The following is a 14,126-nucleotide window of genomic DNA, read 5'->3' as shown; positions in this document are numbered from 1 at the left end:
AGTCCTTTGCCCAATTTCCTGAGGTTATACAAGTCCATATTAACCTACTTAAATAATTTAGAACTTTATCCTTGCCGTGTTTATTTAATTCCTTCCCGCCCCTCCGTAAACCCTCCGTGTGACACTTCAGAACGTGTTCTAATTAGCAGAGGGAAGGTCTGAGCACCAGAGTCGGGCTCAGGCACGAAGACTCCAGCTTTGGCTGGGGCGGGCGAACACGCTCCTAGGTCCCACCCCAGGGACGGAAGAGGGCTGCAGAACAGTCTGGGCTAAAATCCCCATGGTTCCTGCCCTCGATCCTTCCACTTCAGGGCAGCTTTACCGGGAGGTTCGAGGACACCACCCGCTGGTAAAATCAGCTCGCGTTCCAGAACTCGGTGTCATCATAGCGCTGCCCCGCAAATCCATTCATTCAACAAACACGTGTTGAGCGCCTGCGTACACACTTTGGTCGACAGGTCGGCCAACAGCCCGAGCGGGGTGGACCTCGGTCTAACAGGGGAGGGGGAATCCCAACGACCAGCCCGGGCTAAGCGCTGCCCTGCATCAACCAACACATGCAGCAGTCCGCACGGCCCCCGGAAGCGGGTCTTACTCTCACTTCGCAGGACAGCAGGAAGAGGCCGAGTAACTCGGGCCACCCAAGGCGCCAACCCGAGCGGCCGCGCCCCAAGCCTAGCGCTCGGGCGGCTCACCCGGCACGCATGGGCGCCTGGGTCCCCGCCGAGCGCCGCCAATGACGCCGTTCGAGGGGAGGTGCGGCAGCTGCGACATCGGCGGCGAGAGCGGCGGCTCATTGTGAGGTGCCGCGTGGTGCTCATCGGCGACAGGAGCGTCCCCGCTCGAGGAACGGACAGCCACCAGCGCCTGCCGCACCTCGGCTAGCCGACACCTCACGCCCACCGCGGAAGCGCGACGGCTTTGGGGCGGAAATTACCCGACCTCCGCCCGCCTCACGAACTACCATTCCCGTGAAGCTGCGCGGCGCCGGGTGGCCTTTGCGCAGGCGCGCGCACGGCGTGCGTGGCGGCGTCAGCAGTTCTAGAACGTTGCTGTGGTAGCGCTCGGGCGCCATGTTAGGACGAAGGGGAAGGAGGAGAAGCGCTTAAAGCGGCGGGAGCGGTGCGGGAGTGGGGTTGGACCCAGGGCTGAGGCAGGCCCCCCCCTCCCTCCCGCCTCAGTGGATCATGCCCAGGGCGGCAGCGGCGGCGGTTGCGGGGGGGAAGTGACTGGGCGGTGCCGGCGCAGGAGACGATGCCGTTGTAAGTGATTTGTATTCTGTTTTCTCTCGCACGCCGGCGGGGCCTTGGGGGCGTCGGGGGAGGGGGGAAGGGGTGGCGCGAGAGCCGGGCCCTCGCCCCGTTGGGGAGGCAGGCGGGAACCGGGCTCTTCCTGTTTCCTCACCCGCTCGCCGCCGCACTTCCCTTGTGCTCGGTTCCCGCTTCCCCCCACCTCTTCCTGGCTCCGCGGCCGTGGGGCCGGGGGCCTTCCCCTTCCGGAACGGGCGGGGGAACCTGAACCTGAGTGCCCTCGCTTCTCCGCCCCGCTCGGGGGCCGGGGGGCGGGGGAGAGAAAGGAAAAACAATGCCCGGCGGCGGGGAAGGCAGGCCCGGCTGGTTGCGGGGTCTGCACACCGCGCTCAGGTTCACTCTCGGCGTCTGTCCGGCTCCCTTCGATGCTTCTCCTCCTGGTCTGCCTCCGCTGCGTCCCTCTCGCCCTCCCGTCTCCAAGATGCCCACATCGTGCGCAGAGTGAACCCACTTCCACGCCCGAGCTCGCACGAGCACTAGCTAAAAGCCCAGTTGTGAGCGACGAGCCTCGCTCTCTGGAAGCCTCGCCGCCCCCCCCCCCCCCCCGCCCCCGGAACCAGCCCAGTCCTCCCCAGGCCTCCCACCGTCGGCAAAGGGGCACTTGCCAGGGTGTCCTCCGCAGCGCGTTGGGTTGGGTATTGCTGTCTGTGCTGTTGTGATGGGCTGGTCGGAGGTGCCCTGCCTCCTTCACTCCCCGTCTCCAGTGGTGCTTGGAATTTTTCTGATTGTAGACTTAAAGCTCGTCCGTCCTTGCCTTCTCATCTCACCAGGTGTGCGTCTTACACTTTCTTACCCTTGCAGCATTTTTTAAAAAGTTGGTGTTCTGTTTCGAAGAATGAGATGTAATCTGAGTACTCGTTGTTGGGATCGACAGTAGATTACAGCTTTTTTTCCCTGCGTGTATCCAGCGGTGGAGAGGCCTAAATGTGAGACTGCATTTCTTCCATTTTTGAACATTCTGGTGCAAGCGTGCTCCTTTGAGACGAGGGACCGAATTTTCTTCTTTGTAGGCCCCAAATGAACCGTGTAATTGACACTCGAAGTTTTACTTATGTCCAAAATAAAGGTTTTATGATTTCTAGACACCTAATACAGCACCTCAGGTTTATCTGTTTGTTTTTTTTAAGTTTCCTTTTTCGCAGATATTACTGGTTATGGTTTTAGTTTTATTTATGTGTCTCTGTACGTGTACGTGTGCGCAGGTGAGGCTCTAACTTCGACACAGGCTTTAAGATACCTATTGCTATTTACACGGTATTTTTAAAAAGAATTTCATGCTCCTCCTCCTTAACCACTCCTGTCATTTTTAAGAGGCCTGTCAACATATTTCTGCAAATGACAATATTACTTGGTTTTAAATAAATATGCAGATATAAAATCTTATCTACAAGATCCCTGTTAATTGATTCATTCATCCTTTTATGAGTAGAAAGACACTGGGGATACTGATTTTTTGTGTGTGGCATTTTTCAGTTCAGCCGAATTTAAAATAAGTAAATGTTTTTTAGTTGATGCCATGTGACTTCTTTGTGTTAGCTCACATTTTATTGCTATGCTTGAAAAGCAACTTTGTGATGATCGTGTCGGTATTAAAATTTGATCAGCGATAGGAAATGTACAACTTAACAGTTGTATTTTAATTAGAGATAAAAGATAATTATATCATTTTCTCTAGAAAATAAAAATACTTTTATATCTATCCTTTCCCAGCCTTCTTTGAGGAAGGGAGGTGTACATTTTCTATAAAGGCCTAAGAGCATAAATTTTCTTGGAAGTTCAAATATATGAAATGGAAGACAGGTTAGACAGCACATTCACACTTGGATAATTGGCTTTCCAGTGTGTTTTTTGAAATGTGAACAGTATGCCCAGTTTTTCATTAGCTGTCCCTCTCATTTTTAACCCTAAGTATACTATATTTTTAAGTAAACAACAAAAATACCAGACTGCCTAGTTAAATAGGCCTTTTTCCTCATTAATCAGCTTTCTTTGTTTTTCATATTCTGGTGTCACATTGCCTTTCATTTCGTTTCTTTGAAGTTTTGAATTTTGATTTCCAGGCTTATCGTGCTTGATTTCCACCTGCTTTTTAGTATGCCTGTCCTGTTAAATGTGGGTGGGATTGTTGAGCTGTCAGAATGGGTTAAATCAAAATAGATTGTTGAAGTTCCGGTCAACATTATGAACAAGTAAGTGCTCATATTTTGTCTAAAACTCATATGTAATATTATGTATAATTTTGAAAGGCTGGTATGATTTAAGAGCCGTGGTGATGAAACTTCCAAAAATTTGGCTAGTCTTTAGGATCCATTAATACAGGGCTTCTCTGGTAGGTACTGTTGACAGTTACGGCCAGATAATTCTTTGAAGGCGGGTGTCTCTGTGTTGTAAGGTGTTTAATAGCATCCCTGGCCTTTACCCACTAGATTTCAGGACCCCCACACCCCCATCTCTCCAGTAGTGACAACCAAAAAATGTCTCCAGATGTTGCCAGATGTATCCTGGCAAGATTATCCTTCTTGAGAATCTCGTGGCATTGATAGAGTATAAGGCCTTTCTGGGAACTGTATTCTGATTTCTGCCCTACTGTGCTGGATAGATCCATTATTTGTATCAGCTGAGTTCTGACTGTCACAAGTTGAAGTTAAAGATTTTGAGGAGAGTAACCATCCTCAGTGACCTAGTACTTATACCACATTCATAGAATGTTGTTTAAGTTACTAGAAGAGATATTTAGCAAGACTTGGGGGAGACAGTAGCTTTTCTCCCAAATATTTGGGGCTGTCAGGAAAAAAGAATCAGTTTCATGAAGTCATAGCAGGTAGAACTGGGACCTCTTGGGGGATGGTAATGGGTACCGGTGATTCTCACATTGTGATCTGTGGAACCCCGGGGATCTCAGATCGTTTTAAGGAGTACAAAAAAATTGAAACTGTTTTCATAGTAGTGCTGAAATGTTATGTCTTTTTTACTCGAATAACATTGCATCGATGGTATGAAGGCAGTAGTAGATGATGCTGTTCTTGCCTTAGGACAGATCGAGGCAGAGGCACCATATTGTACTAGTAGTCATTGTGTTTTTTCATTACACATGTAACACACACTTTAAAAGTTTCTTGATGAAATGGTAAAACACATTAATTTTAATGAATCCTGACTCGAATTTACGTTTTACATAAGCCATGATAAAATGGGAAGTACACGTAAAACTGTATACTAAAAAGTACAGTGGTTGTTTTGAAAAAAGCACATGTCTGATTTGTGAGCTAAACTAGTATTTCTCTTGTGGAGTTCTTTCATCTAAAAAACAGATGATGTACCTACCGTGGGTATTGACACTTGGACCATTTATCATTTTCCTGAAAATGAAGTGAGCCTGTCTCTTTAAGGAAAACAGCTGACAGCATTGGTGGCCAGTAAATTTGAAGATAAAAACTAAAATTTTGGAAGGCTTGTTTCTGTCAATTGTGGGCTTGATAGCTTCCTGGTAGTTAAAAAATGTTTCTGATTAGATTGGTAGTGTGATACTAATTTTACCATTTTAAAAAATATATTTTGTAATAATGTGTCAATATTTGGAAGATAAGCTTAATTTTGATGAAATAAAAGTATATTGGTGAAAGTTATATTCAAAGTGCAGTGTAGATCAATGTGTTTTTTTTTTTTATTTTAGTTTTAAGTAATCTGTACACCCAACATGGGGCTCGAACCCACAACCCTGAGATCAAGAGTCACAGGCTCCACCTTTAAGGCGCCCCTAGACCAATGGATTTTCATGCAGCAATATAAGGGGTTTATTGATAGGGTTTCAACTTTGATACTGTAATTAATCTTCAAAAAAATACCACTTGTGGAGTTTTGGTGTAGCATCAGAGAAGAATATCCACAATTATTTGTAAAGGTTATTGAACTGCTCTTCCAGTTAGGAGGGTGTCCTGCCAGGTTTTCTTTCATACGTGTCTACCAAAGCTACTTGTCAAAGGGATTGATTGCAGAAGCAGATAGAGGAATATAGCTGTCTTTGATTAAGTGGTAATTAAAGAGATTTGCAAACATGTCAAACAGTGAGATTAGTATCTAAATTTTTTGTTTTGGAAAACAGTCTTAAGTTATTTATGTTAACATGTAATAGAGTTCTTGTTTACTTAAGTACATAAACATTTAAGAATTTATTCCAGTTATAATTCCAATGCAGCAAGTATTGTCAGATATAATCCATGTAAGCAGAAGATCTTTGGGGTCCTCAGTGAGTCTTAAGAGTTGTAAAAGGAGTCTGTGACCAAACAGTTTGAGATCTTGAGAATTGCGGCCTGACAGGAACAGCTAAGTGCCGCTCCAAGCTGCTGTTTGCAGTGGTGGTGTCACTGTAGCATTTCCGGGTGGCTTTTGGACAGTCTGGAGGGATGGACACACATGTGGTTTAAAGATTTATTTTGTTGTTGTTGTCAGTGCAAAATAATGCATTGGATAACCTTTAGGGAAGGTAACTTCTAACAGCGATTTTGGTTTTCAGATTTCAGGATTTAGAGATTTTGTAATGAATTGCTTGTTGCCCAATTAGTGTTGGCTCTGTCTTTGGAATGTGGAATATTACCTTAAGTCTGTTCTCAGTTCATGCTTTTTGATGGAGGAGTTAGGAGGTACGGTGTTGGAATCATTTGTGAACCTCTCAGTCCCTGTTCCCTTGTCGCCCCCATGGCCTGCCCGCGCCTCCCAGGTGAAAGCCTTCCGGCCGGATGAAGCGTTTGGATTCCTGCTCTTTCCCATCTCGCTGGGGCGGGAGGCGCTTTTTGGTTTGTCGCTTTGTCCTGTGTGTTCGTTGCTTCTGATTATTCAGCAGCTCGTAAGTGACGGCGCGTCCTCAGTTTGTTGTTTACGGGGCGCACGGCAGGAGGTATTAGTCCCTTAAAGTTGCTGAAGTTGAGGGGTGCCTGGGTGCTTCCGTCTGTCAAGCGTCTGCCTTCAGCGCAGTCATGATGAGCTTGGGGTTGAGCCCCGCTTCAGGCTCCCTGCTAAGCGGGAGTGCGCCCCTCCCTCTGCTGTCCCCTGCTTGTGCTCCCTCGCTCTCTCCCTGCCAAATAACGTAAATGAAAAGAAAGTTGGTTAAATTAAGGCTTGAAGGAGTCACCTGGCCAGGGTCTTCAGGGTGCCTAAGTTGTGGATTGGGGCTTGCTTCAGCCCGGGTTCCATGTTCTGCTCATATATATACCATCTCCTGTGCACTCTTTTGCGAACTATGTTTCATCAGCTCAGTTGGAGTCTGTCTAAATGTCTTAAGTAGGGGGGCGCCTGGGTGGCTCAGTGGGTTAAAGCCTCTGCCTTCGGCTCAGGTCATGGTCCCAGGGTCCTGGGACCAAGCCCCGCATCAGGCTCTCTGCTCAGCACGGAGCCTGCTTCCCCCTCTCCCTCTGCTTGCCTCTCTGCCTACTTGTGATCTCTGTCTGTCAAATAAATAAATAAAATCTTTAAAAAAAAATAAATGTCTTAAGTAGAATTAGTTTTTAAGATCACATTTCTTGTGTGTAGAATATTTGAATCCGTTTTTTTTTTAACTGATGACATGTATCATATACATATAGTACATGTAAAGTGATACACTACAAAACCTAAAATCTTAGAATGTATTTTTAGCTTTATTTATTTAAAGTCACATACAGATTTATCACTCTGCACTCTCATTTTGTGACCACTGCCTTCCGTGGAATGTGTTATTTTTTAATCTTTGCATTGTAGGTCTGCAGAATTATATAATATTCTCATTTGTGGAAATGTAAGGATTTGGGAAAGGAAAAAGACGAGGGGTTTTGCTAGATATCTTTATTTTCTACCTCTTCTCTTACAGAATGGTCTTTCAAATTTGTATTCTATGTTTTGTCCAGAAACCAGCTTCTTGCATTCTCTGATGGCTTTTATAATTTTGGGGTTGTTAAAGTATTTCTGTCATTTCGGTCATCAGAAACATCTTGCATTTCCTGGAGTTAATGTGTTACGATACTATGACAACATATTTTTGACTATTCTAATACATCTTTGTACTTTTTCAGATTCTCTTGGATTTTCTTCATTTTCAAGTTGTATTTGGCAAACTGATGCATGAGTACTGGTTTTTTACTTCTTCTAGCCCCTTGGGAGAAAGAGGGCAAGGGGGCAGTTGGAAGTGCCCTTAGGAAGGAAGGAAGGAAGAATAACTTGGTCATTTTTATAACTGAATAACAAGTACGCTTTCCCTGCATAATCAATCAACCTTGCATTTCCAGAGTTCTGCCTTGGGAGTCATCATAATTTAGTCCCCTTGAGCATAAATTATTACTGGGCCCTCTACTGCTGCCTACTAAATACTGGCTGACTGAACTGGAATACATATTTTAAGAATATAGTGAGGTGGTTGTAAGTATGTTTGGTATCACTTACACAGAGCACGTGGCAGGTGAATTAGTGTTCTTTGTATAATTCCTTAGTGATCAGATAGGTTGTTTTGGTTATAGCCTGGACTAAGCTACTAGTAAAATTAAAACATCCTATGTTAAACTTCTTGTGAAAGAGATATTATTTCTGTTAAGAATTAATGTTCAATACACGTTCAGACCCTTAATCCTTTTCTGTCTGGTGTCCTTTCTTGCTTAAATCCAGTGGGCTCATTATGTTTAAGGTTAAGGCCTCTTTACAGCAAATTATATTGTGGTGAATTGTTACATTAAATATGTTTTTGTGATTTATCTGATTGCTTCCAAAGAAGACCATCAGACAGGTTAAGCTTTCAATTCTAACTTAAGTAAAACTAGAAAGTTATAAAAGTGTTTTCAGTAGGCTGGTAGCTATGAATTTTCACTTTGTTGCTAGCTTTAGGCCACAGCATATATTCCATATGCCCAATAATGGGAGACGGGTTCATTAGTAGTATGAGCTTTGTTTAAATTGGGATGCAGAGTCATTAAACATTAACTATTTGAGAAAACACCATTGGTGATTTGTTGTCCTTTCCTTTTCTGTGTTTGTCATCTGCCTAGACTGCCCTCCCTCCTACCCCTCATTAAAGCCGTTTGGAGTACACACCTCCTTACTGATTTTCTTTGGCATAGCCTTAATTCTTTGGTTCTGTAGTATTTGTTTTAAGCTTTTACTTCGCACTTGTTTAAGGATCTGAATCCCAGACCAAATCTGAGATTGTCACTGAGAACAGAGACTGTCTTTGTATTCCTGATTTTAGTGTTGTCTTTCATACATATTTAGGAGTTCAGTAAATTTCAACCTAATAAATGCTATACTTTCTGGCAAAATTAAGTTATATGAGGCAAAGGTGTTTTTTGAAAAACTGGATTGATGAGGTTTGATAACCTTGAAAACTGCCTTAGCAGTTTTCTGGAGCAATAAATAAAGCATGGTTTGCTTTGTATTTACTATTTCTCATTGCAGGGTTGCATGGGGAAAAAAATCCATTTTTTAAAGTCTTGTTTATTTCACTTCTAGATAATGTGCTTTGATTAGCATAAACTGATTTTTAAAGTCCAGTCATCAAAATGCTAATTACTGTTTTAAATTGAACATTTATTTGGTGTGACTTGCTGCCAGGGAGTAATTTTAGGGCATGATTTTGGGCTCCTTACTATCACTAACCTTATTTAATGGTGAATACATAGTAGAATTAGATGATTTTCACCTTTTGTATGACATCATTAATATTTAATTAAAAATAATTTAACAAGTTGAAACCTTTATAAAGTACAAAGTAGAAATTCTATCAGTTCTTCTTGGTGCATTTTTATGTAGATACAAAAACAAATAATTTTTGAATATATAAAACTGTGCATTGTGAAAGATGTATAAAGGCACTTCAGCATAGAGGTTAGATGCCTGGGTTCTTACCCTGGCACAGTAAATTTAGATAAGCCATTGTTTCCCCACTTTGTTCATCTGTAATATGGTGACAGTTAATAGTACAGTTGTTAGGAACAATTGGGACAATTGTAAAGTGCTTGACATGCTACCTGGAATATTTTGAGGTTTCAGTCAATACTGTTATCATAATTATATTCCACAGCTTTTTTCAGCTGATAGATTGTTTGCATCTTTCTATGCTACCACATGTAATAATCACTTCATTCTTTTTATATGGCATAGTGTTATGTTTCAAGAGTTTACTGTAATTAACCAGTCACATTAATGGATATTTAGGTGGCTTCCACTTAGTACAATGTATACAGTGGTCCAGTGAACAACCTTGGACATCTTTCTGTATTATTCCTAGGAGAAGGGTGAAATTCTGGAACCTGTGGAGTCACAGAGATATTTACACATACCAATCATGCTACTTGTACCCCCCCCCCCGCCCACACATAGGGGATAACCTTGGGATAGGCAGTGCTCATTTCAAGTTTATTGTTGCTGTACAGGATTTGGGGCCCATATTTGACTTGTCTTAATTGTATCCCTATCCCACAAGCGGCTAAAAACTTGGATTTTTTGTTATATTTCATGTATTGAAACTGTGTTGTGAATTAAAAAGATCATGTCTCCCAACTTCAGGGTTTTGGTTTGACTCCTGTGTCCTACTATTTCTGGAAGATAGATTGCTAGAGGTGAAGTCGTGGAACATAAACTTTTAAAATTGATACATGCATTTTTAAATTTTAATGAATATTGCCAGATTGCTTTTTAAAATTATGTTCATTTCCATTGTGATGGATAAGAGTGCTCATTTTCTTACACCATTATCAATATTGTAGGTTTATAATCTTTCATTTTTACCATATGTATATCAGCTTTGTTTTTCTGCATTCTGACAGGAAAATAGTTGTCCGCATTTGCTTGCATGATGTGCAGTGAAACTTTTTTTTTAGTTGATTTAAGAACTCTATGCATTGAGACTATTACTCTTTGGGATAGGTTGCATGTATTTTCTTTACTTGTTAATTTGTTTTAACTTCGCTTATGATATTTTTTATTATATAAAAGCTGGAATACTTTTATGTAGGTAAATTTTTTTCTGTGTGGCTTTTGAGTTTTGTGGGTCTTAAATATGGTTCTGAAAATAGGGTGACGTTTCTCGTATTTCTGGTTCTTCAGTATTTTGAAATACCATGGCGCCTGGAATTTAGATTTTACAGCGGATAAGCAGATCTGTTAGAGCGTTCTGTACTTACCTCAATGACTCGAAATGGTTATTAGTATCATTTACCTGAAGATTGATCATACTTTGACTGAATATATGGCCACTAAACTGCAGTCAACAAATCATGGGAACTTAAACTATACTATTGGAGTTAGCTTTATAATTACTGTACCAGAGTGGTTCTCGGTATTTCAGAGTATACTTGTACCAAGTTAGACGCCTAGACTTTGGAAATAAATATATAGCTGAAATAAGCAACCTGCAGTCACACACTAACTTCACAAAAATGTGCTATTCTACGTATCTTTATCCTAATTAGAGTCCTGTTACGCACAGCCTAACATGGGGAAAGGGTGGACTTTTCTCTGAGCATTGGATTAAAACTTCCTAGGCTTGGAAACTGTTCTTCAGTGTTACAGATGTGCTAAAGTTTTTAGATTCCTAGTTTACCATCTGGTGTAGAGGAGAGGGATAAATTCTAAGGTAAATCCTTGGAGGTACAACTTAGAGATAATAATAGGACAATGACAGAAGTGAAACCAGAGTGATCTATAACTAGTAGTTGTGAAATCAGGCCCGCTTTCTGTCTTACTACTTTATCAGATTGCTTCTGAATTGAGAGCAAGCTTTGTAGACAAGAGTTTTGAATTCCGCTACCAGAAATCATGGAGGTTTTTTTTTTTTTTTTTTAAAGTTTTTTTTTTTTTTTTTTTTTTTATTTGACAGACAGATCACAAGTAGGCAGAGAGGCAGGCAGAGAGAGAGACAGGAGGAGGAGGCAGGCTCCCTGCTGAGCAGAGAGCCTGATGCGGGACTCGACCCCAGGACCCTGAGATCATGACCCGAGCCGAAGGCAGAGGCCCCAACCACTGAGCCACCCAGGTGCCCCAATCATGGAGGTTTTTAAGGAAGATGTGCTTGGTAGCAGAATGAATGGTGGACTGGCATGATAAGGGAGAAAGGAGGAGTGAGAACAAGGTGCCAGGAGTTAAAACTAGAGTAGCTGGAGTGGAATTGTTACAAAGAATGTTAAAACTTAAGAAAAAAAAAAGTAAGAATAATAAAATTAAATAAAAAAAAAGGCAAAAACAGGTACGTGTCTTGTGTAAGCCTTTCTGTAATGAAAATATTTTAAATATTTTAAATGTTGTAAAGAAAATATGCTGTGTTCCATGATTGAGAGAAGAATTCTGAAAATACTAAACACCCCCCCCCCCCCCGGTGCCAGCCACTCTTCTACTCACCAAAACACTTGGGATGGGGGAAGTAATGTTTTGCTGTGGGTTTTTTGTGTGTGTGTGTGATTTTGAGAGGGGGCAAAATTCATATATGTACTGTAATAAATAAGATGTATTTACATCTTATTCCAATCCAGAAAGGATTAAGACAGAATGCTTTAGTCACACGTTAAAAACCAGCGAAATATTTTGCATTAAAGGTTGGGTGAAAAGGAAAAATAAGGATAGAGATATAAAGCAGCAAGAAATTAGGGTACAAGTTCAAGTTCTTACATAGTGATAATTGCATTGTTGTAGAGTAGAGAACTTGTTGGATGGCCACCAGTTTCACCCAGAGAATTCATAGAGTATCCTGAAAGTAAAGATAAATCATGTTCATGAGATGGAAAATCTCAGGCACAGGAAAAGCACACGTAGAATGTTCTTCATAGTAAAAACCCCGAAAGAAATTTTAATAAATCACAAATACTGTAGCTCTCTATCTAGTCTGTTTTTTCTTTGTTTTGTGTAATTGTGGGATTTCATTGTTAAAATAGAGTCATGTCTAAAGAAAACTAAATGCTGGTTAAAAAATGACTAGAAAGTGATGGATGGGGCAGATATCTAATGTGTTTGAGAATGGGAGGAAGAAGTGCATTCTTGGGGTTGATAGCTGTGTGGTGTATTGTTCTAGGAGAGGCTCTATAAAGCAGAATCCTTTAAATTACTCAGTATTGAATGTGTATTTTTGTTTTGTTAGAATAGCAAATAAAAGATCCTTAAATTGTTTTATCACTCCACTTGATTTCTAATACTAAAATTGAATGGAAAACTTCACTTTCTCCATTTACAGTCATGGTTAGCTTTTCTACTTGGGACATTTTGGACACTGAAAGTGCATATGGTAGCTTGTAATTTCTAGTCCAGATATTTAAGTTAAAATTAAGCCATTTTTATTGGAGGCACAGGTATCTTGTGACTTTCAGAATTTGTATTTCTTTTCTCTTACTTGATTTTGACTCATTTTTATTTTTTGATAAGTGTTCTTGAATTAGTGTATGTTTTATATATGTACTTGAGTTAGATACATGTTCTGTGTGTATACATGTGTAGACATAGGCTGTATATGTAATTCTTTCCTGAATTAGATGGGGCAAATAAATATGATTTTATTTTAGATTATGTGATGATTTTTTGAATAAAGTAAATAAAAAGCTGTAATTTGCATCTGATTTGTTTCCCCATCAAAATGTTAATGTGGAAACTCCTAGAAATCAACATATTTTTCAAATTAGGGTGAGCAGACTTGGTGTGAATTTAGAAATATGAGTCGGTATCCTAATATTCTGGTGATATTTTTGAAGTAGATAGGACCTTTCCAAGCATTGTTATTTTGTGAAACAGTGGAAAACCTGAATATTTGAGAAAGAAAAACTGGAAAAGAGAACTGAGCCTTAACCTCACAGAGAGTGAGTACTCCTATTTTGTTGATGACCCAACTCAACTGGTAATAGATATAACCCCTTCAGAATGGAATGAATGTAGAGAAATGTATTACTTCCTCAAAACAAAAACCATTCCACTAGAGTGGATTATTTTACCTGAAGTTATGAAAACAAATCCAGTTCACACTTGACTTGAAATCTCGCCTTGCTTGAACCAAGTCTAGCTAGAATGAACTTGTATTTGTTTTCATTTCTGGCTCTACTCATGTTAAAATCATTTATTAAGGTATTCATAATTCTGTGGTAGTCACGAAGGGTTCTAGTTTACTTGGAGAAACTCATATGAAGCAGTGAAAAATATGAGAGAATATAATCACTTTGGGGTATGTGGTAAGTGTGATGTTTTCATTTAATACCTGATATATCTGAAATCAGTATGTATGGTGTGAAGAATTCTCAAATGGTTAGGCAGTTTTGAGGGCTACTTTTTTTTTTTTTTTTTAAAGATTTTATTTATTAGAGCACAAGCAGCTGTAGCGGCAGGGAGAGGGAGAAGGGAGAAGCAGGCTCCCCCCTGAGCGGGGAGCCCAGTGCCATGCGGGGCTGGACCCCAGGACTCTGGGATCATGAGCTGAGCCAAAGGCAGAGGCTTAACCAGCTGAGCCATGCAGCTGGTTGCCTGGTGGCTACCTGGTTGCTGGTGCCCTGAGGGCTACTCCCCCCTCCTTTTTAAAAAGATTTTATTTATTAGAGAGAGCGCATGAGAGGAGAGAGATCAGCAGGAGAAGCAGACTCCCCGAAGAGCAGGGAGCCCCATGTGGGATCCCAGTGTGGGATCCCGGGACTTCAGGATCATGACCTGAGCTGAAGGCAGCTGCTTAACCAACTGAGCCACCCAGGCACCCAAGAACTACCTTTTTGATGTCACTTTTATGGAACCTGATGGTAACTTTATTGACAATATGTACTAACCAAGACATGAATGCATTTTCACTTAGGTTAATTTGTATATTTTAATCATAGAAAATGCTACCTAAATTTGAAA

At 41.4% G+C, this 14,126-nt stretch overlaps 1 protein-coding gene across 1 annotated transcript in view; it reads left to right on the top strand.

Moving 5' to 3' along the window:
• Positions 1 to 1,022: 1,022 nt before the first annotated feature.
• Positions 1,023 to 14,126, top strand: part of PAPOLA (poly(A) polymerase alpha) — a 59,115-nt gene continuing 46,011 nt past the window's right edge. The window contains exon 1 of the mRNA XM_032837314.1: positions 1,023 to 1,262. Coding sequence (XP_032693205.1) covers positions 1,255 to 1,262 — 8 coding nt within the window. The 5' untranslated portion in view covers positions 1,023 to 1,254. The remainder of the gene's footprint in view (positions 1,263 to 14,126) is intronic.

This window comes from Lontra canadensis, unplaced genomic scaffold (assembly GCF_010015895.1).
Source record: "Lontra canadensis isolate GAN:19392208 unplaced genomic scaffold, GSC_riverotter_1.0 scaffold98, whole genome shotgun sequence".
Classification (NCBI taxonomy): Eukaryota; Metazoa; Chordata; class Mammalia; order Carnivora; family Mustelidae; genus Lontra; species Lontra canadensis.
The sequence above is the reverse complement of the archived record's forward strand: the minus strand, read 5'-3'. Positions and strand labels throughout refer to the sequence as shown.